This window comes from Oncorhynchus gorbuscha, linkage group LG14 (genome assembly GCF_021184085.1).
Source record: "Oncorhynchus gorbuscha isolate QuinsamMale2020 ecotype Even-year linkage group LG14, OgorEven_v1.0, whole genome shotgun sequence".
Taxonomy (NCBI): Eukaryota; Metazoa; Chordata; class Actinopteri; order Salmoniformes; family Salmonidae; genus Oncorhynchus; species Oncorhynchus gorbuscha.
The window spans coordinates 38474077-38497653 of NC_060186.1; the positions used below are offsets into that span (position 1 = coordinate 38474077).

Consider the following 23577-nt stretch of genomic DNA (forward strand, 5'->3'; position numbering starts at 1 on the left):
ACCTCAGACTGTTGCGGTTTGGGTGTGGGCTCGATTCTTCCGTTCATTTGTTTTATCCCTCCATAGCTCAGCTGTGAACTTGGCCTTATTGCCAAACTTAATGCCTTACGTGATTTAGCTGGCAACATGCATGCAAATGAACCCAGACATGACTAAGGCAGGGTGTGAAACATACATTGCATTATACCTTGTCCCGGATGCCAGAGATCACAAGTTTTTGACCTTTGGAACCTCAAGCCAAGGCTGCCCTCAGAAATGGCGTTAGCCTCTATCTGTTTGTCTCTGTACCAGATAGTCTGTACTATTGCTGTAAGGACAATAGCCTACATGGTTTAGACTACAGTTAACGTAGGCCATTTCCATGTAAAAGGACCCATGAGCACCAACGTGAAGTTCATAAGGGCGCATACGATTGTGTCAAATGAAAGCAAAGGGTCTATATTTGAGAAATGAAGGCATATATACTTTTTTTTTTTTTTTTTACCTAAAGATTTTGAATAAGCAAAGCCATTTTGATTTCTGGTTTAACAGATGGAGTAGGGGTCTTCACTTAAGACTTTCTGGTAGCTGTTTTATATTAAATGCCTCAACCCAATGATGTTAAGACCCTTGCCAACTAATATCAACGTTTTTGTTTCATTTTAGAATTAGAATAATAGCCAATGTGTCAAATAATACCCAAACATGCAAAAGGAGGATTATGGCCTGTTTCTACCTTTTTTGTGTACTTATTCAGGATGCATCACAATGAACACATCCCATATCTATAAGTATGCATTTCTGTGTAGTACACATCAGGGACTCGCCATGTCATTCACTTATCAGGTGTTAATCCGCTTCATTTACTGTACCAAAATATACTTTTTTTTTCAACTCAAGGGGTCATATCTGACACCCCATTCTTTCTGCTGTCATCTTAAATCAGTGTAGACATTTTGACTTTTTGGGGAACTTGGTGTCAAAAAAATAAACTGAGGGAGATGTTCACGTCCATATGCACTGTTCTTTGGCAATTTTCTGTGGATGTTTTGTGTAAGGTGGTAAAAATCTGTCTCCTTGTGGTTCTGTTACCATGGAAATTGCCCAGTACCCGTATGTTTTAGTGTTGCTGTTAGGAAGTGTGTAATCTCGGCAATATTTGGGGATTTGAGTATCAGCTCGATAGTTTTTCTACCAGTGCCCAAGGCTGAATAGACCTAGTAACACACAGCCACAACACACAGGCTAGACAGAGGCCTTTTAAATCCATTTATTTCCATCTCTTTTCACTGTCTGCAGCCAGCTAGTGCTCTAAGCTATGAGTTTAGACTAAAAAGTTGCTGTTGACTCAATCATGAGGAGTTTCCATTTGTAATATATGACTGCGTTATTGATCCTTTCCATTGCCATCCCTGAAGGCTTATTAGGTATTTATTCTGAACAAAAAGGAAACGTTTCAATTTAACAGTTCAATTGACTGATTTCCTCATGAAGTCAATTAATTAAGCCCTAATCTATGAATTTGGAATACAGATCTTCATCTTGGTCAAAGATGCCTTTAAAAAAAAAATAATAATAATAGATGCGTGGAGCAGAAAAGCATTTAGTATCGGGTGTGACCACCGTTTGCCTCATGCAGCGCAGCACATCTCCTTGGCATGAAGTTGATCAGGTTGTTAGTGGCCTGTGGAATGTTGTCCATCCAGAGCATCCCAAACATGCTCAATGGATGGTGACATGTCTGGAAGAACTGGAACATTTTCAGCTTTCAGAAATTGTGCAGCAAACTGCTCGTCAACATGACGTCCTACATGTTGTCTGCCATTTTCCTCGTACTGTTGAAACCGGTATTCATCCATGAAGAGTACACTTCTCCAGTGTGGCAGTCAAAGGTGAGAATTTACCCACTGAAGTCTGTTACGACGCCGAACTGCAGTCAGGTCAAGATCCTGGTGAAGATGACGAGCATGCAGATGTGCTTCCCTGAGATGGTTTCTGACGGTTTGTGCAGAAAATCTTAGGATATGCAAACCCACAGTTTCATCAGCTGTCTGTGTGGCTTGTCTCTGACAATCCAGACTGTGAATAAGCTGGATGTGGGGGATCCTGGCCTGGCATGAGTTACACGTGGTCTGCAGTTGTGAGGCCGGTTGGACGTACTGCCAAATTCTCTAAAATGACTCCGGAGGTGGCATATGGTAGAGATATGAACATTCAATTCTCTGGCAACAGCTCTGGTGGATATTCCTGCAGGAGCGTGCAATTGGCACACTGACATCCGCTCGAAACACCTGTGGCATTGAGGTGTGACAACTGCATGTTTTAGTTGCACCTGTGTAATCCACTTTTTGATATGCCACAACTGTCAGGTGGATGAATTCTTGGCAAAGGAGAAATGCTCACTAACACAAAATTTGAATTTGTTTGTACGTATGGAACACTTCTAGCTTTTATATAGTACTGTGCATTTCCTAGCCTCTGTTCTGGACTTTGGGACGGTGAAGAGACCACTGGTGGTATGTCTTGTAGGCTATGTATGGGTAAAGCTTATTCAAGGTGAACTGAACCCATATTATTCCATCAGCTCCCTTATCCCAACCCTGTGACATAAAAGGGAATAATAGGCCAGTGCTTTTAATTGAGGAACTTAAAAAAATAAAAAATAAAAAAAATAGGCTATTCTACACAGAAATATTCTGGTTCTATAGATAGAGTAGTGGAAAAGGTTTTGCCTCGCCCATGGGATGAGCATTCAGCGTTCACTGTTTAAAAATAAATAAATCAGCATTTCGCCGCCACATCCATTATTCACGTGTCTATCGCCTTTAATCATGTGTAGCTTTTTACTAAACTTAGCTCTCCACTGTGTTGCTATCCGTCCTGTACCTCTGCTGATACTCAACTAGTGCTTTTAAGAAACCCAGTGGGATAAGCAGCCTGGGGCCTCCAGACCCTATTGTGGGTTTGTCTGTCTGGGTTTCCTGGGCCTAGTGTTTGTGTGTGTGTGCGAGGCCACCACGGTTTTCCTTCCAGTCCAATTTGGCTCCAGTCAATATCTCCATGTGTTTTCCATGTTCTCTTAAGCTGGATAAGATTGATTTGCCTCTGGGGGAAGTGGGGACTCCTCTCCTGGTTCTTTGGTTGGCGGTGTGCCTCTGTTGCTATTGGAGTGTCTTCCGACCATGGCGCCACTGAGGCTTCCACTCTATTCATTGTGGGCATCTGTAGAGTCTCTGAGTCCCAAATGGCACCCTATTCCCGAGTGCACTACGTATGGTCAGAGACTTATGGGCCCTGGTCAAAAGTAGTGCTCTTTAAAGGGAATAGGTTGCCGTTTGGGACGTGCACGTAGAATAATCAGTGGTGTTCACATTACTGTACGCCTGAAAAGACAAGATTGTGGGGAAGAGATTTTGTCTGCATGTCTCGAGGGACTGGCGGTAGAGGAAGTTATCTTAGGGGTTAGTTGACAAAAGACCGACTGCACAGACAGGGCCCCAGTTCTGTCCCGTGTTCAGTGAGTGGAATCATTATTTGAGTGACTCGCACCAAAATTAGCCTGTGCATACAGTATGTCAATGGAAGATTGGCACGACTCGTTGTATGTGACGATGGAATCAAAGATTATGGCGCACTACTCGAAGCATGATTGGAAATAAAATAGTGTGTACTTTTTTAATATGAACTTGAATAGTGATGGGCTTCTTGCCAGAGGAGTTTAAAAGCTCCTGGAAGCTGTGGTGCCAATAAGACTGGGCACATTAGAAGTGAATTGACACTGAACATGTTAAGCTCATTTAAAATGTTTTACTGATACTTTAATTTCAGGTAATAATGTGTGATCTGTAAGCCACCTTGGCCCTTTTTTAGTCAGTTTGACTTTTTAATAATACCAGTGGATGTAGCCTTTATCTAGTGCATTGCATTTAGGATTACATTCTCATCTATGCTCAGGCAGAAATGCTGCTCAGTTCATTAGGGGCAAAACATTTGTTTAATCCTTTTGTGGTTTAAAGTTGGATTGAATTTGGACAATTGTTATTTAAAGTGCTTTCGGAGAGTATTCGGACCCCTTCTTCCACATGTCATGTTACAGCCTTATTTTAAAATGGATTAAATACAAGTTTTTCCCTCATCAGTCAACACAAATTTACCCCATAATGACAAAGCAGGTTTTTAGTGTTTTTCAAATTTTATAAAAATAAACAAATACATTATTTACATAAGTATTCAGACCGTTTGCTATGAGACTCAATTGAGCGCAGGGGCATCCTGTTTCCATTGATCATTATTTTGATGTTTCTACAACTTTATTGGAGTCCAATGGTGGTAAATTCAATTGATTGGACATGACTTAGAAAAGGCGCACACCTGTCTATAAGACACCACAGTTGACAGTGCATGTCAGAGCAAAAACCAAGCCATGAGGTTGAAGGAATTGTCCGTAGAGCTCCGAGACAGACAGGATTGTGTCGAGGCACAGATCTGGGGAAGGGTGCCAAAACATTTCTGCAGCATCGAATGTCCCCAAGAACACAGTGACCTCCATCATTCTTAAATGGAAGAAGTTTGGAACCAACAAGACTCTTCCTCAAGTTGGCTGCCCAGCCAAACTGAGCAATCAGAGAAGGGCCTTGGTCAGGGAGTTTGACCAAGAACCTGACGGTCACTCTGACAGAGCTCCAGAGTTCCTCTGTGGAGATGGGAGAACTAGAAGGACAACCATCTCTGTAGCACTCCACCATTCAGGCCTTTATGGTAGAGTGGCCAGACGGAAACCACTCCTCAGTAAAAGGCGCATGACAGCCCGCTTGGAGTTTGCCAAAAAGCACCTTAAGGACTCATATGAGAAAAAAGATTCTCTGATCTGATGAAACCAAGATTGAACTCTTTAGCTTGAAGTGTCGTGTCTGGAGGAGACCTGTCATCTTTCCTACAGTGACGCATGGTGGTGGAAGCATCATGCTGTGGGATTGTTTTTCAGCAGCATGAACTGGGAGACTAGTCCGGATCGAGGAAAAGCTGAATGGAGCAAAGTACAGAGTTCCTTGGTAACCTGCTGCAGAGCGCTCAGGACCTCAGACTAGGGCGAAGGTTTATCTTCCAGCAGGACAACTACCCTAAACACACAGCCAAGACAACCCAGAAGTGATTACTTCTTAAAAGATTTAGATTCACTATTGTAAAGTGGCTGTTCCACTGGATGTCATAAGGTGAATGCATCAATTTGTAAGTCGCTCTGGATAAGAGCGTCTGCTAAATGACTTAAATGTAAATGTAAGTGATAAGTCTCTGAATGTCCTTGAGTAGCCAAGCCAGAGCCCGGACTTGAACCCGATCGAACATCTCTGGAGAGACCTGAAAATAGCTGTGTAGCGACGCTCCCCATCCAACCTGACAGAGCTTGAGAGGATCTGTAGAGGAGAAAGGGTCTGAATACTTATGTAAATGTAATTTTATTTTAAAAATGAACATGTCTAAAAACATGTTTTCAACTTTGTCATAATGAGGTATTGTGTGTAGAACTATTTTAATCCATTTTAGAATAAGGCTGTAATGTAACTGTGTAAAGTCGATGGGTCTGAATTCTTTCTGAATGCACTGTATGCCCAACACCTCTAAACAACTGTATGAAATAGGAATTAGGCCCAATAGGAAGGAATTGATTCGATCCACTAGACCTGTAGAATTTGTCCAATGTTTAACTTTTAAGTTAAGAAAAAGAGAAACATTTTAATGGGGTTAGACGTGAGGAAGATGATTCTTGTCAATCTTTAAGCTGTGTAACAGGGGTTGTAGGTTGAAGTTAGGCTTTGGATTCACTGCATCTGCTGACCTCATCAAAACCAAATTCACTGGACTGGGAGGAAGTTCACAAAATGGAGTCTCTAGGAATGAGGGAGGGGGGGGACTCAGGAGGGGAGGATCCTGTCCACTTCAATAGCAAAAAGCTGATAATCTTCTTATCCTTTTACACTCCTAGTTTGGGCAAGGCTTGGCTTTAGGAGAGTAGTGCTTCAGCTTTTGTACAGTTGCCTATACTGGGTCAATCGCTCACTGGGCACACAACCTGGAGAAATGTTGTCAAATTGAGAACATGAGCAGTAATACAGGCAGAGTTCTGTTACTGTTGGCTACCCCCTGAGTTTAAAACCCTTGTTTTAAACCCTAGACTCATGTCTGGTGAGCTTGACCCCCTAGTAGGCATTACCTTCCTATACCAGACTGGATGGAACCAGGATCTGGGAACTTCTCCTGCTGAGCCTATGTTAGCTCCAGTTAACAGGGCATGGATGAAAGCCCTATTTCTGAACCTTAGAATGAGTTTACCAGACCAATTGCCAAGGTTAGAGGTTTGGAACCTGTTCTACTCATTCTATTTCTTTGGGTGGAACCCTTTCTGACGAAAAACATTTCTTTTGTGTGAGCATGGCAGTGACAAATTTAATTCCCTACATAGTTATAACAAGATGTATCTGTAAGGTGTTAACTTAAATCATTAGCCCCTATAGTTTCAAAACCTGTTTTTGTCAGGTATGTACAGTGTTCTAGGGCAAACCGACGCACCCTTCAGGGCAGGGAAGCAATACTTTTATAGTCTCTCTCACTCTGGGACATAGGTCATGTCTCGACAAACCACCTCCACCTGACTCTTACTCCGTGATGCAAGTTCTAACAGAGTTATTAAGCACGACATATGTTATTAAAGTCCACACTAATCTGCTGGAGTAGGCCTCTCCCACTCTGAGCTCATACCACCATTAGCTTACATTTTGCAGGCTGCAATAATTGATATATCTGATATCCAATCATGTTAAACACATTAAACAGGAAACGATAGTTCATACCAGTAAAGTGCTATATTTATAGAGCTAAGCATAGCCATAGAAAGAAAGGCTGAGTGTCATAGAAATTGAAAGAGACTATGCAGGCAGATTCACAAGGCTTTGAAGGCTCAGCTCTTCTTGGCACATTCAACACAGCCTCCAGGCCCATTGTTTCTAAACCCATCACCGGGTTTTGTGTTCAGAAGCTGTCTGTGTCCCAAATGGTACCCTATTCTCTGTATAGTGCACTGCTTTTGACCAGGGCCCCTAGTCTCTGGTCAAAAGTAATGCGCAGGGTGACATTTGGGATGCAGACTCATTTTTATTTAAAACAAAAAATGTTGTTCTCTCCACCACGTGACTTTGCTTTACCATGACAGTAAGCTCTGTGTGCAGCGGACAGTACACACAATACTCCAACAATCCTCTTTTGTTCCCACTGTGGCCGAGTGAAGAGTAGGCCCGACATGCATAACTCACAACCCATTCAAACACTGCCTCTCAACTATTTCCTCTGCTAAGGTAGCAGTGTTTCTTTAGAATGGAAAGGCTACAGTCTGCCTTGATCTCCAGCTCCTCTTCAGAAACACACAAACCTCAACCAGTAGCTGCCATTGGCCTGAACGTTCAAATGAATACCACTGGTTAACTGTCTTCACAGAACTGTCCCTTTTCTTAAATACCATTTTGGTTAGAGTGAATAGGCTTGGCTATGTATCCCAAAACAAATACACACACACACTCCCACCCCTCGTGGCATCCTCCCTAAGCTCTTCTCCCATATTTTCCTCCCTCTGTTTTGACAGATTGTGGCATCCTCAGAAGAGCGAGAGTAGCGTGTCCACCCACTCTGCCCAGAGTGTGTGAAAACGTGCTTTGGTGATGACATTCTATGTAACAAAATCCATTTTACCAAGACACATGATTTTCATGTTCTGAATCGTCAATTATGAAAATCCTCATGACTCCAACCATATGAAGACATTTGTGATGAACAGCCAATGTTGACTTTTTGTTTGAGGCTATAGCAGTCAATGGAAAAACATTCTAATATGCTGACCACCCCGACCGCTTTGCGTGCTTGGTTCTATTTGAGACGCTGCAAGTCCTGCCTCTCCCATCTCCTCATTGGTTTTTAGGAGCATATGCCCATGTGGGTGATTGAAAGATGAACTGAGGTCCCCACTCCAGTTGGTGGTGGAAATGCACCTTAAAGTTGGTTGCCAACCTCTATATGAAGGCCAAATAAGACTAGAGGAGGAGTGATGACTAAACTGTAGCTCAGTTGGTAGAGCATGGCGCTTGTAACGCCAGGGTAGTGGGTTCGAACACCGGGACCACCCATACGTAGAATGTATGCACACATGACTGTAAGTCGCTTTGGATAAAAGCGTCTGCTAAATGGCATATTATATTTATTATATTATTAACTCGGTTTAACGTTACCCTTTTTATCTGTGGATTCATTGTCGGCGTAGAGGACTTTGCATTTTAGGTAAAATAACCCAATGTTTATATATCCCTGGACAAATTAGCTAGCAACAGCAAGCTAGCTAGCGATTTCCATAAATGTTTAATACTTTTCAAATGAATATAGTTGGTTCAGAGTTTGTTTTGATATTTCATCCTGCGTGTCCTGATGTGGGTGGGCCAAATCACCATGGCGCACGCAAGTGGTCAGCATGTAACAGTGTTTCTGATTTGTCTTCTCAACTCAATCACTTTTTTTTATTATTTTTTTATGTCCGGCTATGACTGTCACATGCAAATTAGTCTGACATGTCTATCTATCTCTACGCAACTAATGAGATGAGTGTGCTTAATGAATGTCTGAGCTTTGCAAAGTCGGGGCACCTCATCTCTGCAGACCAGCACACTAAACCCAGCTTCACACAGATATGAGCTGGCGAAGGGTACCGTGAATGCGTTGTCTGCAACATTCTGTCACATGACTGCTCGAACAGTTTTATTTCACTTACCTGCATGACAACTGAGCCAGGATCACAGTCAAACGGATTGGGAAGTAGGTCCCGAAGTGCTCTGCCAAACGTTGGCGGTGAGCAGTCACCACTCGTGTGCGTCACTTACTGATGCTGTTTTCTTTCAAAAGCATGATTCGCTTTTGAAAGACAGTCTTTCCACTGACTCGATCACTCACACTGTTTTTGTTTCCCCTGCATGCTTATGTTCAGTTCATTCAGTTTCCCAAATATGTCTGTTACATAGGCAAGGAGACATTCTTTTCACTACACAAAGTCAACCAAGTGTCTTAAAAAATATATATTTTTTTACATCCATTGTGAATCACAACAGTTCCCCTCTTAATGTGATATCTTTCCAACCCTCCCTCTTGATAACCACCAAGCCTTGTTGTGTAGCCTCGTCAGTGTGAATATAGATCATCGTCATGTTCTGATCCCACATCTCCACATAGCAACAAAAACAACTAACAGGCAGTGGATGTGGTTTGATGTGGTTTACAATCGAAGTTACCTGCTGTAGTAAATCTCAGTTCTGTGATAAGCTCTTGCCGACAGTTGCTCTTGTATCATACAGTGCGTCCATATGACGGAGGGAGACACCATTCATAACTAGAGTGCAGATGCCGTCCCGCCTTGGATGGAGCTCCATCTGTTGCGGAAGCCCACCGTTCAACCCCATGGGATCTGTTTTTCGTCAATATAGCCATGCAGCACACTGAACATCCCCTGTGCCGTTTCAGGCTTGTGAATTGTGAGTCCGAACGATATTTCCTTGTGAATAGTATTCCCCCGAGATGTCAATGCATGGGAGTCTTCGCCTCCCTCACAGTTAACATCCATTTGGAGAGCGTAAGCTATGGAGTTCTTGACTTGTTCAGTTGATTGCCAGCAATGGCAACACTTGAAGAATTGATATCTGATAAAAGGTGTTGATGTGAGTTTCTGTGCCTCTGCCTCCCCACACATTATTTTCACCATATACATTTTGGGCGGTAATATGTAAGTCTCTGTCATAGTGTTTCGTAGCGAGCCTAGCCATGAACTGTAGGAATGATTCCAAGGGCAATGGTCAAGTGGCCTTTTCCCATTGGTTGGTTTAATTTGATTCTTTTAGATTTGAATAATTTAAGGGTAACCACATTTTACAATGACTTTTGAGATCCACAAAAACTATTGTCTTTGTATATATTAGTTTCTCTGGATTTGGGAAATGTTCCTGCAACCTCTTTTTCATATCAGGCGACCCCTAATTTGGTTACTGCTGTTCTAACATATTAACATTTTACATCCAATATCCAAGTCAAATTTGGTTACCTAATACATCTGATAATAAACACCAAGCTCTGTCAGAACGGTGCAGATTCCTCCCTAAAACTTTTGAGAATTTTACATTTTGTGGTTGTGCGCTCACAAGATACTTTGGGGGGCAGCTGACATTTCACGTGTACACACAACACAATCACTGATGCAACTGGTTCATCATGATGGCATAAGGCTGTGCGAACTCTGCATGACGGTAGTGCGTATGTTCCATTGTTGCTGCTAATGTACCTGACTCCAGCAGGACAGTAAAGCAAGATTTAGTGGTTTCGTTGAGCTGAACAAAAAGTCACCCCTTAAGTTCCCATGTCATTTTCTATGTTGTATGCTGAGCTTCTTTGAGTTAGGCCTACATTTTGAATGTTACTGAAAAAGAGCCGTGCATTGCTCAAGTTGTTCATGTCCGAAACCAATTACTGGCCTTGATGTCTTCCTCAAATTTATTTGCTTATTATGTAAATTGTAAGAGATGTGGGCTGATAAGCAAATACCTCCTTGTTACACAAGCATTGTCCTAGTAGGTGTGTCGAGCCAGCGTGTCATGCCCCCCCCCAAAATCAATTCCTGTGAAAAATGTCTTCTTTAGTTGCCAGGCGTTTGCCCGGGCACCGTGCTGGAGTTGCCATGATGCAGCAATACATCACAGCAGGACTTTGTCTGTGTCTCAAATGGCACCCTGTTCCCTATATAGTGTACAACTTATTTTTTATTTTTTTACCACAGCCATATAGGCAAGGCTGGGCACTAGTCCTACACAGGGAATAAGGTGCAGCCCTTGTCACAAGGCCAGGCAAATAAGTCTCGGCGTGCCCTTTCCTCTGCCCAGGGATTGGTAACATATTTTCTTCAAATGCACATTGCTCAACCTTTTTCAAATGTGCCGGAGTGCCTTACATTAGTTTATTGATCAATGGCATGAGCTGTGAAGATTGACTGGCATACCTAAAGTACGTTCAGGAATCTTAATGGATTGCCTGAATAGAGTAGCAACTCGTACTCGCTCCAGAACGGCATGTTGAAATCACATGATCAGGCGTGACTCTTACTGTGTTACCATCATATAAACTGAGACTGCAACCCAAATGGCACTGACTAGAGTATTGGGACGCAGACAGAGTCCGATGGCTTCGATCACTGTTTACTGTCCCCTCAGTTACCAGGAGGGAGGAATTGTTGTCAGCCATATGTGATATCTGCCTGATTTATCATGCGGTCTGTACGCTAGACTGATAGTTCTTCCCACCATTATTAATAGCTGCATCGGAGAACGCCATTCGCAGATGTGCAGTCAGTCATTGGTTTGCATTTCTGTTTTTTATTTTATTTTTACATGCCAATGGATGTGATGATGAACATGCGTGATGTATGCCAGTCAGCCCTGTGATGGAACTCTCTGACACATACAGAAGGAGAGCCCTTTGCCATGGGACCTTTACTTTTAGACTACGAGCTAAAATGTGACCACAATTCTGCTTGTGAACACATGGGCCTACATGCATTTTTAGGTGCTCATTGAACCTTCAATAATTCTGCTGAAGCTAAACTGTCAGATGTTGCAGTGTGTAGGCTTCTGTGGGTGGGTATGTATCAGGTTCAGTCTTGCCTCACTCTGCATGGCTCCAGTGTCTTTCCATGTCGTTTCAGCAATCCATGACGCCCACCATTTGTTTCTGTAGTTGGAAACTGATAAGACGAGTATTACAGAAACCTTATTCTGAGTTAGCTTCATTTCTCAGAAATCTAATTATAATTCATTGCACCCAAATAAGCATTTTTATTTATAGGATTCATTTGACAGCATTCTATGCGGTGGTTTTGTTGGTCACTGTTTCAAATGCTAACTCTTTTTAGCATTTGTGTCACAAATTAATTGCAAGAAAATGGTAACTAATATTAGTTTTCGCACTTCATATCCAAGTCATCTAAAGTAACATCGTTGTTCCACATTCCATTTTTTATGCATTAGGATGATTTGGACATGAAGTGTGTAAATGCTCATATAAACTTAGCAAAAAAAAGAAACGTCCCTTTTTCAGGACCAGGTCTTTCAAAGATAATTTGTAAAAATCCAAATAACTTCACAGATCTTCATTGTAAAGGGTTTAAACACTGTTTCCCATGCTTGTTCAATGAACCATAAACAATTAAAGAACATGCACCTGTGAAACGGTCATTAAGACACTAACCGCTTACAGACGGTAGGCAATGAAGGTCACAGTTATGAAAACTTAGGACACGGAAGAGGCCTTTCTACCTACTCTGGGGGGAAAAACACCAAAAGAAAGATGCCCAGGGTTTCTGCTAATCTGTGTGAACGTGCGTTAGGCATGCTGCAAGGAGGCATGAGGACTGCAGATGTGGCCAGGGCAACAAATTGCAATGTCCGTACTGTGAGACGCCTAAGACAGAGCTACAGGGAGACGGGCGGACAGCTGATCGTCCTCGCAGTGGCAGATCACGTTTAACAACACCTGCACAGGATCGGTACATCTGAACATCAAACCTGCGGGACAGGTACAGGATGGCAACAACAACTGCTCGAGTTACACCAGGAATGGCCAATCCATCCATCAGTGCTCAGACTGTCCCCAATAGGCTGAGAGAGGCTGGACTGAGGGCTTGTAAGGCCTGTTGTAAGGTAGGTCCTCACCAGACATCGCAGGTAACAACGTCGCCGATGGGCACAAACCCAATGCCGCTGGACCAGACAGGACTGGCAAAAAGTGCTCTTCACTGACGAGTCGCGGTTTTGTCTCACCATGGGTGATGGACAGATTTGCGTTTATCATTGAAGGAATGAGCGTTACACCGAGGCCTGTACTCTGGAGCGGGATCAAGGTGGCGGGTCTTTTGTGGTCTGGGACGGTGTGTCACCGCATCATCGGACTGAGCTTGTTGTCATTGCAGGCAATCTCAACGCTGTGCGTTACAGGGAAGACATCCTCCTCCCTCATGTGGTGTTCATCCTGACATGACCCTCCAGCATGACAATGCCACCACGCACAGAATGAGCAGTGTGACTTATCTCCTGCAAGACATGTCAGTGTTCTGTCATGGCCAGTGAAGAGCCCAGATCTCAATCCCATTGAGCACGTCTGGGACCTGTTGGATCAAAGGGTGAGGGCTAGGGTACTGCAGTACTTAATACGGCTGGTAGTCAGTATTTGGTGTGGCCATCTTTTGATTTTGACCCCCCTTTGTTCAGGGACACTATATTCCATTTGTTAGTCGCGTGTCTGTGGAACTTGTTCAGTTTGTCTCAGTTGTTGACTCTTATGTTCATACAAATATTTACATGTTAAGTTGGCTGAAAATAAACACAGTTTACAATGAGAGGATGCTTTCCTTGCTGAGTTTAGGTACCATTGACTTGCATTGAATTTGACACATGCTAGAAAGTTAGCATTTGGAAAGTGCCCAACAAAACCAAATCATGGATTGCTGTCATCTTGTCCAGGGTAAGGAAACCAATACGAATCTTCAAACTATTTCACTTAATAGCAGGAACAGCGTCTAGTGTTAAGAACCTGGTAGTATTAGTGTTGGAGGGGACATAAATATAACTTTAAGTTCTCTGAAAAAATCGACCTCTCCAAATTCACTGAGAATACATTTTACACAGGATGAAGAAACTAAAATCAGAGCTGCAATCTTTGACCCCCACCATCTATCTTCCTCCTTGTGCTTTTTGAGGTGGAACAACCATCCAGACAGTTCTAGTAACCCATTTGGTTCATGCGACTAGATTAGAGTACTGCATGGGCATGTATAGTACGTGGTAGTATGTGTTGAGGTAATGTCTAACTGGGTTAATTTAGCTTAAAGATAGCTTATTAAGGTTAGGAAAAGGGTTAGCTTAAATGCTACAGTTCTGTCACTCGAACGTGCAACCTTTTGGTCTGTAGCAGTACTCCATGTATCCACAACCTCCTGATGTGGTTTCAGGAATTAAGCTAAATTAGAGACGTTAGCCAGACGCCAAGGTAGACGTTAGCCAGACGCCAAGGTAGACGTTAGCCAGACGCCAAGGTAGACGTTAGCCAGACGCCAAGGTAGACGTTAGCCAGACGCCAAGGTAGACGTTAGCCAGACGCCAAGGTAGACGTTAGCCAGACGCCAGAGGTAGACGTTAGCCAGACGCCAAGGTAGACGTTAGCCAGACGCCAAGGTAGACGTTAGCCAGACGCCAAGGTAGACGTTAGCCAGACGCCAAGGTAGACGTTAGCCAGACGCCAAGGTAGACGTTAGCCAGACGCCAAGGTAGACGTTAGCCAGACGCCAAGGTAGACGTTAGCCAGACGGTAGACGTTAGCCAGACGCCAAGGTAGACGTTAGCCAGAGCCAGGTACGCCAAGGTAGACGTTAGCCAGACGCCAAGGTAGCCAGACGTTTAGCCAGACGCCAGGTAGACGTTAGCCAGACGGGTAGACGTTAGCCAGACGCCAAGGTAGACGTTAGCCAGACGCCCAGACGCCAAGGTAGACGTTAGCCAGACGCCAAGGTTAGCGTTAGCCAGACGCCAAGGTTAGCCAGACGTTAGCCAGACGCGCAAGGTAGACGTTAGCCAGACGCCAAGGTAGGCGTTAGCCAGACGCCAAGGTAGACGTTAGCCAGACGCCAAGGTAGACGTTAGCCAGACGCCAAGGTAGACGTTAGCCAGACGCCAAGGTAGACGTTAGCCAGACGCCAAGGTAGACGTTAGCCAGACGCCAAGGTAGACGTTAGCCAGACGCCAAGGTAGACGTTAGCCAGACGCCAAGGTAGACGTTAGCCAAGTGTAGCAAAATATTATGGACAGACAAAAAGAAAATAGTATTTTATAGACACAGTATTTCCGATGGAGTTAGCCTATCTCTCTCTCGAGTACTCATCAGCATGAGGATGTGATGTGTAGAACTTACAAGGGCAGGTGAATTTTACAGCCCAGCCAATAAGTTACTAGCAAAGACTGTTTTGTTATGCCTGATTGGATAAAGGGACATTTCTGGAATAGTGAGTCCCTTTTAGGGTAATGTGGAAAGCAGACTCAGCTCTTGGCACAGGGCTGAATTGATAGGTAATGACTGAAGGTCCCCACACCTACTCATACCAGGGTTTCTCTTTATTGTTACTGTTGCCTTCATTGTACAATAGTGAAGACATCAAAAATATGGAATCATATAGTAATCCAAAAAAAGAGTTTAACAAATCAAAGTAGCCACCCTTTGTATTGATGACGGATTTGCGCACATACTCTTGGCATTCTCCCAACCAGCTTCATGAGGTAGTCACCTGGAATGCATTTCAATTAACAGGTGTGCCTTAAGTTACTTTGTGGAATTTCTTTCATCCTTTTAAGCCAATCAGTTGTGTTGTGAGAAGGTAGGAGTGGTATTCCAAATATAACCCTATTTGGTAAAAGACCAAAGTCCATATTATGGCAAGACCAGCTCAAATAAGCAAAGAGAAACGACAGTCATCATTACTTTAAGACATGAAGGTCAGTCCATATAGGAAAACGTGCAGTCGCAAAAACCAAGCGCTATGATGAAACTGTCTCTCGTGAGGACCGCCACAGGAAAGGAAGACCCAGAGTTACCTCTGCTGCAGAGGATAAGTTCATTAGTTACCAGCCCAAATAAATGCTTCACAGAGTTCAAGTAACAGACACATCAACATAACCTGTTCAGAGGTGACTGTGTGAATCAGGCCTTCATGGTTGAATTAATGCAAAGAAACCACTACCAAAGGGCACCATTAAGAAGAGACTTTCTTGTGCCAAGAAACACAAGCAATAGACATTAGACCGGTGGAACTCTGTCCTTTTTGGTCTGATTCCAAATTTGACCTTTTTGGTTTGAACCGCTGTGTTTTGTGAGATGCGGAGTCAGTTTCCTACTGTGAAGCGTGGTGTGGAGGGGCTTTGCTGGTGATACACTGATTTTATTTAGAATTCAAGGCACACTTAGCCATGCTGGTTATGTGGCAGCTTCATTAAATGGTACCCACAAAACACCAGTCAACGTCAACAGTGAAGAGGTGACTCCGGGATGCTGGCCTTCTAGGCGGAGTTGCAATGAAAGAGCCATTTCGCAAACTTGCCAATACAATAAAAGATTAAGATGGGCAAAAGAACAGACACCGGACAGAGGAACTCTGCCTAGAAGGCCAGCATCCCGGAGTCACCTCTTCACTGCTGACTTTGACTAGTGTTTTGCGGGTACTATTTTAATAAGGCTGCCTGTTGAGGACTTGTGAGGTGTCTGTTTCTCAAACTAGACACTAATGTTCGTGTCCTTTTGCTTAGTTGTGCACCGAAGCCTCCCACTCCTCGTTCTAGTGTGTTTTTTTTTATTTTCTTCAAAATTGAATAACTTTCATGGCTTTAGGAATGTGAACAGGCCTCTAACGGTCCCCTGTTTCTTTCCTTTTGTGTTGCAGTGCTCTTCAAGCGGTCCAATGGAGGATGGGAAGCCGGTGTGGGCGCCCCATCCAGCAGATGGGTTCCAGCTGGGGACCATAGTGGACATAGGAGCCAACAGCTTGACCATCGAGCCGCTGAAACAGGGGCAAAAGGTAGGCGATCATAAATCCTGCAAATATACACACACCCTCGCGAAAACAGACATCCATCGCTGTAACATTTTGCACATAGAGAATTTGCGCAATTGTGGTGGTGGCCATCAGTAGGCAGGTTTCTATTGCACCAGGTTAAGGTGACAAAAGCAATGTCCCCCCTCCCCCCCAAAAAAACATTGTGACATGTTAACTGCAGCTATAGGATAAATGCTCAAAATATTTTTTCTTTTTTAAAATCTGTTCGACAGGTGGATTTTCTTCTAAATTTATTCTGACAAATTTTGAATAACTTATGATTGACAAGGAGGGACCTCTACTCTGCAATTTATTTTAAAGGTGTACTGCTTGGTAAAATCGTGTACTGACTTTCAAGAATGCCTGAATCACTTTGCTTTGCTTTTCTGTATGCAAGTTCCACCATCCAATTATTTCAGATCTACTGGAGTAGCTGATACCTGGTAATATTTTGAAAATTGCAAATATTTGATGGGGGCGGGGGCCACAATCGAAACTCATCTTGAGGGGCCGCAGTTGCTGGCGGGTTTGCGTGCCCATTTTGCCATGGGGCGTAGAGAAATGTTTGCAGGTATTAACATATGAGTAAGACTAACAAAATCTTAACTTTTTTATATAAAAAATGTTAGTTGACATGTCAGAAATTGATAGTCACTCAATGAGCCTAAAACGAGAAACTACTGATGCATAACCAAATTTTGAAATTGCACCTAGTGTATTCTACTATTCAAACTCTCAACACTAAGTTGAGACCCGACTGAGTTCCTAACACTGTTCAATATACATTCTGCGTAACCACAGTATTCAATTAACGATGCAATGAAAACTAATGCGACTGTAGAAACTGGCATTAAAATCCAGAGTTGTAAAACTATATTTCTATTCAAGTGTTGATTGACAACGGTAATGGACCAATAGTACTGGAGAAACTATGAGAAAACGGACCTCTGACGCGGTACTTTACATCGTGACGTTTCTGCACGCATTCTGCAACTCGTTGTGTGCCGTACAACCTCTTTCCACCAGGAGTAGCGCTTCTCTCGCAGAATGAAAAACAAGAAATGATCAATGGTGAGTTAATTATTTGTGAGTTCATCAATAGTTCATTCAATCAATAGTAAAATGTTTGCGTCATCGCTGCGAGCTGTCATGACTCTCAAAAGCCGGGACAGCCGCGGTTTACTTGTGAGAACGTTTTCCTGCACAACATCTCCCCCCTTTTTACCATCACTCAGTAGCCTTCGCTTTCCCCTCCGCCCTTTTTAACAAGACCTGGCAGAGCTCCATTGCCTTTTTCAGTCCTCCGTAGATGTGCAGCATTAAGGTCTCATTTATTTTGTTGGAAAGGTGAGAAATTGTGCTTTACAATGGTATTCATATTATAGTTGACCTGGAAGTATTACATTTTTGGCGTGCTAAAATAAGGTCAAATGTACAGAAGTTTGCTAGCTAGTGTTTTATCACACACAGTGTGTGTATACAATGCATTAAGATCATGATTAGGTGAAAGCTTGCAGTCCATTACCCCTTATTGATGATGTCACTTGTTAAATCCAACATCAATGTTGATGAAGGGGAAGAAACGGGTTACAGAAGGACAAGACCTGGATTGTGGTTGGGTGCCATTCAGAGGGTGAATGGGCAAAGGATATAAGTGCCTTTGAATGGGCTATGGTAGTAGGTGCTAGGTGCACCGGTTTTTGTCAAGAACTACAACGCTCCTGGGTTTTTCACTCAACAGTTTCCCTTGTGTATCAAGAATGATCCACCACCCTAAGGATATCTAGCCAACTTGACCCGACTGTGGGAAGCAATGGGGCCAACATGGGCCAGCATCCCTATGGAACGCATTCGACACCTTGGAGGGTCCATGCCCTGACGAATTGAGGGCAAAAGGAAGGGGGTGTGCAATGGTGAACTCAACATTAGGAAGGTGTTCCTAATGTTATATATACACACACACACAGACAGACAGTGGGGCAAAAAAGGTATTTGGTCAGCCACCAATTGTGCAAGTTCTCCCACTTAAAAAGATGAGAGGCCTGTAATTTTCATCATAGGTACACTTCAACTATGGTAAACGTGCTCTCTGGAGCCCTGACCTCAATTGGAACGCTGACTGCATGTCAGGCCTAATCGCCCAAAATCAGTGCCCGACCTCATTAATGCTCTTTTGCCTGAATGGAAGCATGTCCCCGCAGCAATGTTCCAACATCTAGTGGAAAGCCTTCCCAGAAGAGTGGAGGCTGTTATAGCAGCAAAGAGGGGACCAACTCTATATTAATGCCCAAGATTTTGCGATGAGATGCTCGATAAGCAGATGACCACATACTTTTGGTCAAGTAGGGTATGTATTTTTAATTTGGGTGGGGCAGGGAATTGATCCGAGGACCAGTTGCAGATTCCTCGCCTAAATGGATAATGGAAACACTTCAACCAGTTTTATTTGACACTAGGTTTTTGTAAAATAGTTTTAATTATTTTTACCGACAGTCAATTGTCACATCTCTTTTCTATTAACTTTTTAAAAGTCGACCAAAAATCGCTGGAGAAGTTAACGGAAACATATCTTGACACGAAGACCCTCCAATAGCTAACATACTAGTGAAACCTAAAATCTCCCAGAGGCTGTAGTTTAGTCGTTTTATCGATCCTACCCTCCACTGGTACAAAATGAAGCCCCAGTGTCTGAGGTAAAGTGGCTCTTACCTAGTCAAGTAGGTTTTCCCTTCGACGCCACCAGCCACTGCTAATTCACTAGATAATGTATTACGCTAAAGCTCTTGACGTTAGCGAAACCCAGTTTCTATGGTAACTCGTACCTCCTTGTGTGACTTTGTCATAAAGTGAACGTCCTCCTCAATTTGCACACTTCTAGTGTTTGCATCCGGCCCATAAATAATCAGACTCCGTCAGATCTTTTATTATGAAGGAAGCTGTGTCTGTGTGTTCCAGTCATTTGTAACGGATGTGTCCGTTCTCTGGCATTTATGGTCCGTTCTGTGCTGTAACAGGCAGTCTGAGGGGCACAATGTGTCTTCTGTTCCTGCAGCAGCCAGTTAGTGCCAGTCTACAGCTCCCTTCCTCCACACCCATCCCGCTCAGAGCAGCAGCGGTGTACGCAGCCTGGCAGACCCCTGAGGGGGGGGGCTGTCAGGAGAGGGGCTTCTCGGTGCATGACACCGTGTCACACACACACAGCCTGAGCCACAATGGCTGACTGTGGCCCCTAATGTTATGTCATGTGTCCCCAATGGAACTCTATTTCCTATATAGTGCACTCATTTTGACCAGAGCCCTGTTTGAAATGGGTGCCCTATAAAGGGAATAGGGATGCAGTTTCTTTCACTGTTTCGTTCTGCCTTGGTGTCTGTGAAAAAAGAGGGAGGGGTGAGGGACGTATTTAAATTCAAGGGGGCATTGCCTCACCGTCCGTCCCTCCCCACCTCACTCTCCGTCCCTCCCCACCTCACTATCCTTTTACTCTTGCCTTCAGTCACCCCATGTGGCTCAGTGCTTTGGAATCCTGCCAGTTTGGGCCCAGAATGTGGCACATGTCAGTGCAGGAAGAATGAACTGACTGTACGTCACCTTGGCATCTCCACTCTTGGATGTTTTAAAACCTTGCAGTGCCTCTATTGGAGACCCTAAGGACACATCCCAAATAGCACTCTATTTCCTGTATAGTGCAATACTTTCAAAAGTAGTGGACTAAATAGGGAATAGCGTGCCAATTGAGACTATATCTAAATTGCTGGCCCAGAAGAGGAGATGCCAACAGGTCCCCATGGCCCGCAGGAGGGAGCTGGCACGGGCTGGTTGTGTCCCGAATGGCACTCTATCCCCTACATAGTGCCCAGAGCGCTGGTCAAAAGAAGTGCACTATGTAGGGAACAGGGTGCCATTTGGGACGCAATGCTATGTCTGGCTTGGCCTAGCTAGCTACACACATTGCAACCTGCCTGACCCACCTAAGGTCACCCCACATACGTTCCCCAAACGAACTTCTAAAATATTTGTTAAACGTGTACATTTTTTTTCCCCCTGGTGAAGAAATGTTTTTGCCACGTGTGGAATGGACAAGGTAAAATTGCAGAAGGCTTTTAGCTGTTGCTGTGTTGGGGGCAGGAGAATGTAGCTTTCAAACTCCCGGCTGCATTCTGCCTTCTCCCTACAGTTTTTACCAGTTAACTCAGCGTCGGGATTGTAGTTCAGATGCGCTTTAATGATTAGAAACGTCAAAAATAATCGCTTGCGATACGGCTTTCGAAAACAACATATGGCACTTATCTTTCATCTGCGAGAAAGATTCCTTCAAATAAAAAATATACACTTTTACTGTAGCAGTTATGCACAGATCCATAAGGCTGTGTGTGTGTCCATCTGACAACTACACTTCCGTAGTAACGCTTGGAGCACACTAGATGGCTAATTAGCACAGGCGGTCACCTCGGTCTTTTGTCTGTTTCCCATAAACAAGCGCTCTAACATTGGGATATGCCTCGGTGGGAACACTAACCCTATAAAGGTGTGTAGTAATTTAAAGTTTTTAATTTTTTTAAATATCTATCTTTAATAATATTTATTTTCTCGCTGATATGAAAGATACCTTCATTATGTTTCTAAAACAGTACCGCAAGTGGTGCGTGTTAATGTTTACAGCAAGCGTCTGGGCTCTTACCAAAACTCCCTCGGTCAGAAGATACCATCGTCATTAGGCGCTAAAACAGTTGACGTCTCTGAATTGGGTAAGAAGAATGTATCCATGCAGAAGGAGAAAGGTGCAGCCAGCCATCCTTTCACTAGCTTTGGTTATCCAAGTGTTTGTGTTTGTTCATAGTTCCATAAACATGAATCCACTGCATCGCTTCAGAAACTATTCATACACCTTGACCTTTTCCACATTTTGTTGTGTTACAGCCTGAATTAAAAATGTGTTCAATTGACATGTTTAGTCACTGCCCTACACAAATATACCCCATAATGTCCAAAGTTGAATTATGTTTTCAAAATAAATGAAAAGCTGAAATGTCTTAAGTCAAGTATTCAACCCCTTTTGTTATGGCGAGACTAAATAATTTCAGGAGTTAACATTTGCTTAAGTCACTTAATAAGTTGCATGGACTCGCACTCTGTGCAGTAATGGTGTTTAACATGATTTTTGAATCACTGCCTCATCTCTACCCCACACACAATTATCTGTAAGGTCCCTTAGTCGGGCAGTGGATTTGAAATATAGATTTAACCACGAAGACCAGGGAGTTTTTCCAATGCCTCGCGAAGAAGGGAGGCATGTGGCAGGGTCTACAGTCAATCACGGACTACAAGAAGAAACCCAACCCAGTCACGGACCAGGATGTCTTGCTCCCAGGCAGACTAACTTTTTTTGCCCGCTTTGAGGACAATACAGTGCCACTGACACGGTCTGCAACGAAAACATGCGGTCTCTCCTTCACTGCAGCCGAGGTGAGTAAGACATTTAAACGCGTTAACCCTCGCAAGGCTGCAGGCCCAGACGGCATCCCCAGCCGCGCCCTCAGAGCATGCGCAGACCAGCTGGCCGGTGTGTTTACGGACATATTCAATCAATCCCTATACCAGGCTGCTGTTCCCACATGCTTCAAGAGGGCCACCATTGTTCCTGTTCCCAAGAAAGCTAAGGTAACTGAGCTAAACGACTACCGCCCCGTAGCACTCACTTCCGTCATCATGAAGTGCTTTGAGAGACTAGTCAAGGACCATATCACCTCCACCCTACCTGACACCCTAGACCCACTCCAATTTGCTTACCGCCCAAATAGGTCCACAGACGATGCAATCTCAACTACACTGCACACTGCCCTAACCCACCTGGACAAGAGGAATACCTATGTGAGAATGCTGTTCATTGACTACAGCTCTGCATTCAACACCATAGTACCCTCCAAGCTCGTCATCAAGCTCGAGACCCTGGGTCTCGTCCCCGCCCTGTGCAACTGGGTACTGGACTTCCTGACGGGCCGCCCCCAGGTGGTGAGGGTAGGCAACATCTCCTCCCCGCTGATCCTCAACACGGGGGCCCCACAAGGGTGCGTTCTGAGCCCTCTCCTGTACTCCCTGTTCACCCACGACTGCGTGGCCACGCACGCCTCCAACTCAATCATCAAGTTTGCGGACGACACAACAGTGGTAGGCTTGATTACCAACAACGACGAGACTGCCTACAGGGAGGAGGTGAGGGCCCTCGGAGTGTGGTGTCAGGAAAATAACCTCACACTCAACGTCAACAAAACTAAGGAGATTGTGGACTTCAGGAAACAGCAGAGGGAACACCCCCCTATCCACATCGATGGAACAGTCGTGGAGAGGGTAGCTAGTTTTAAGTTCCTCGGCATACACATCACAGACAAACTGAATTGGTCCACTCACACTGACAGCGTCGTGAAGAAGGCGCCGCAGCGCCTCTTCAACCTCAGGAGGCTGAAGAAATTCGGCTTGTCACCAAAAGCACTCACAAACTTCTACAGATGCACAATCGAGAGCATCCTGGCGGGCTGTATCACCGCCTGGTACGGCAACTGCTCCGCCCTCAACCGTAAGGCTCTCCAGAGGGTAGTGAGGTCTGCACAACGCATCACCGGGGGAAAACTACCTGCCCTCCAGGACACTTACACCACCCGATGTTACAGGAAGGCCATAAAGCTCATCAAGGACATCAACCACCCGAGCCACTGCCTGTTCACCCCGCTATCATCCAGAAGGCGAGGTCAGTACAGGTGCATCAAAGCTGGGACCGAGAGACTGAAAAACAGCTTCTATCTCAAGGCCATCAGACTGTTAAACAGCCACCACTAACATTGAGTGGCTGCTGCCAACACACTGTCATTGACACTGACCCAACTCCAGCCACTTTAATA

At 44.2% G+C, this 23577-nt stretch overlaps 1 protein-coding gene across 7 annotated transcripts in view; it reads left to right on the forward strand.

The window, feature by feature from the left end:
• The window catches only part of myo6a (myosin VIa), a 93244-nt gene that overhangs the window by 4669 nt on the left and 64998 nt on the right, over nt 1-23577 (forward strand). For all 7 annotated transcript variants that reach the window (XM_046297995.1, XM_046297997.1, XM_046297998.1 and 4 more), the window contains exon 2: nt 16529-16663. In XM_046297995.1, coding sequence (XP_046153951.1) covers nt 16547-16663 — 117 coding nt within the window. In that variant the 5' untranslated portion in view covers nt 16529-16546. The remainder of the gene's footprint in view (nt 1-16528; nt 16664-23577) is intronic.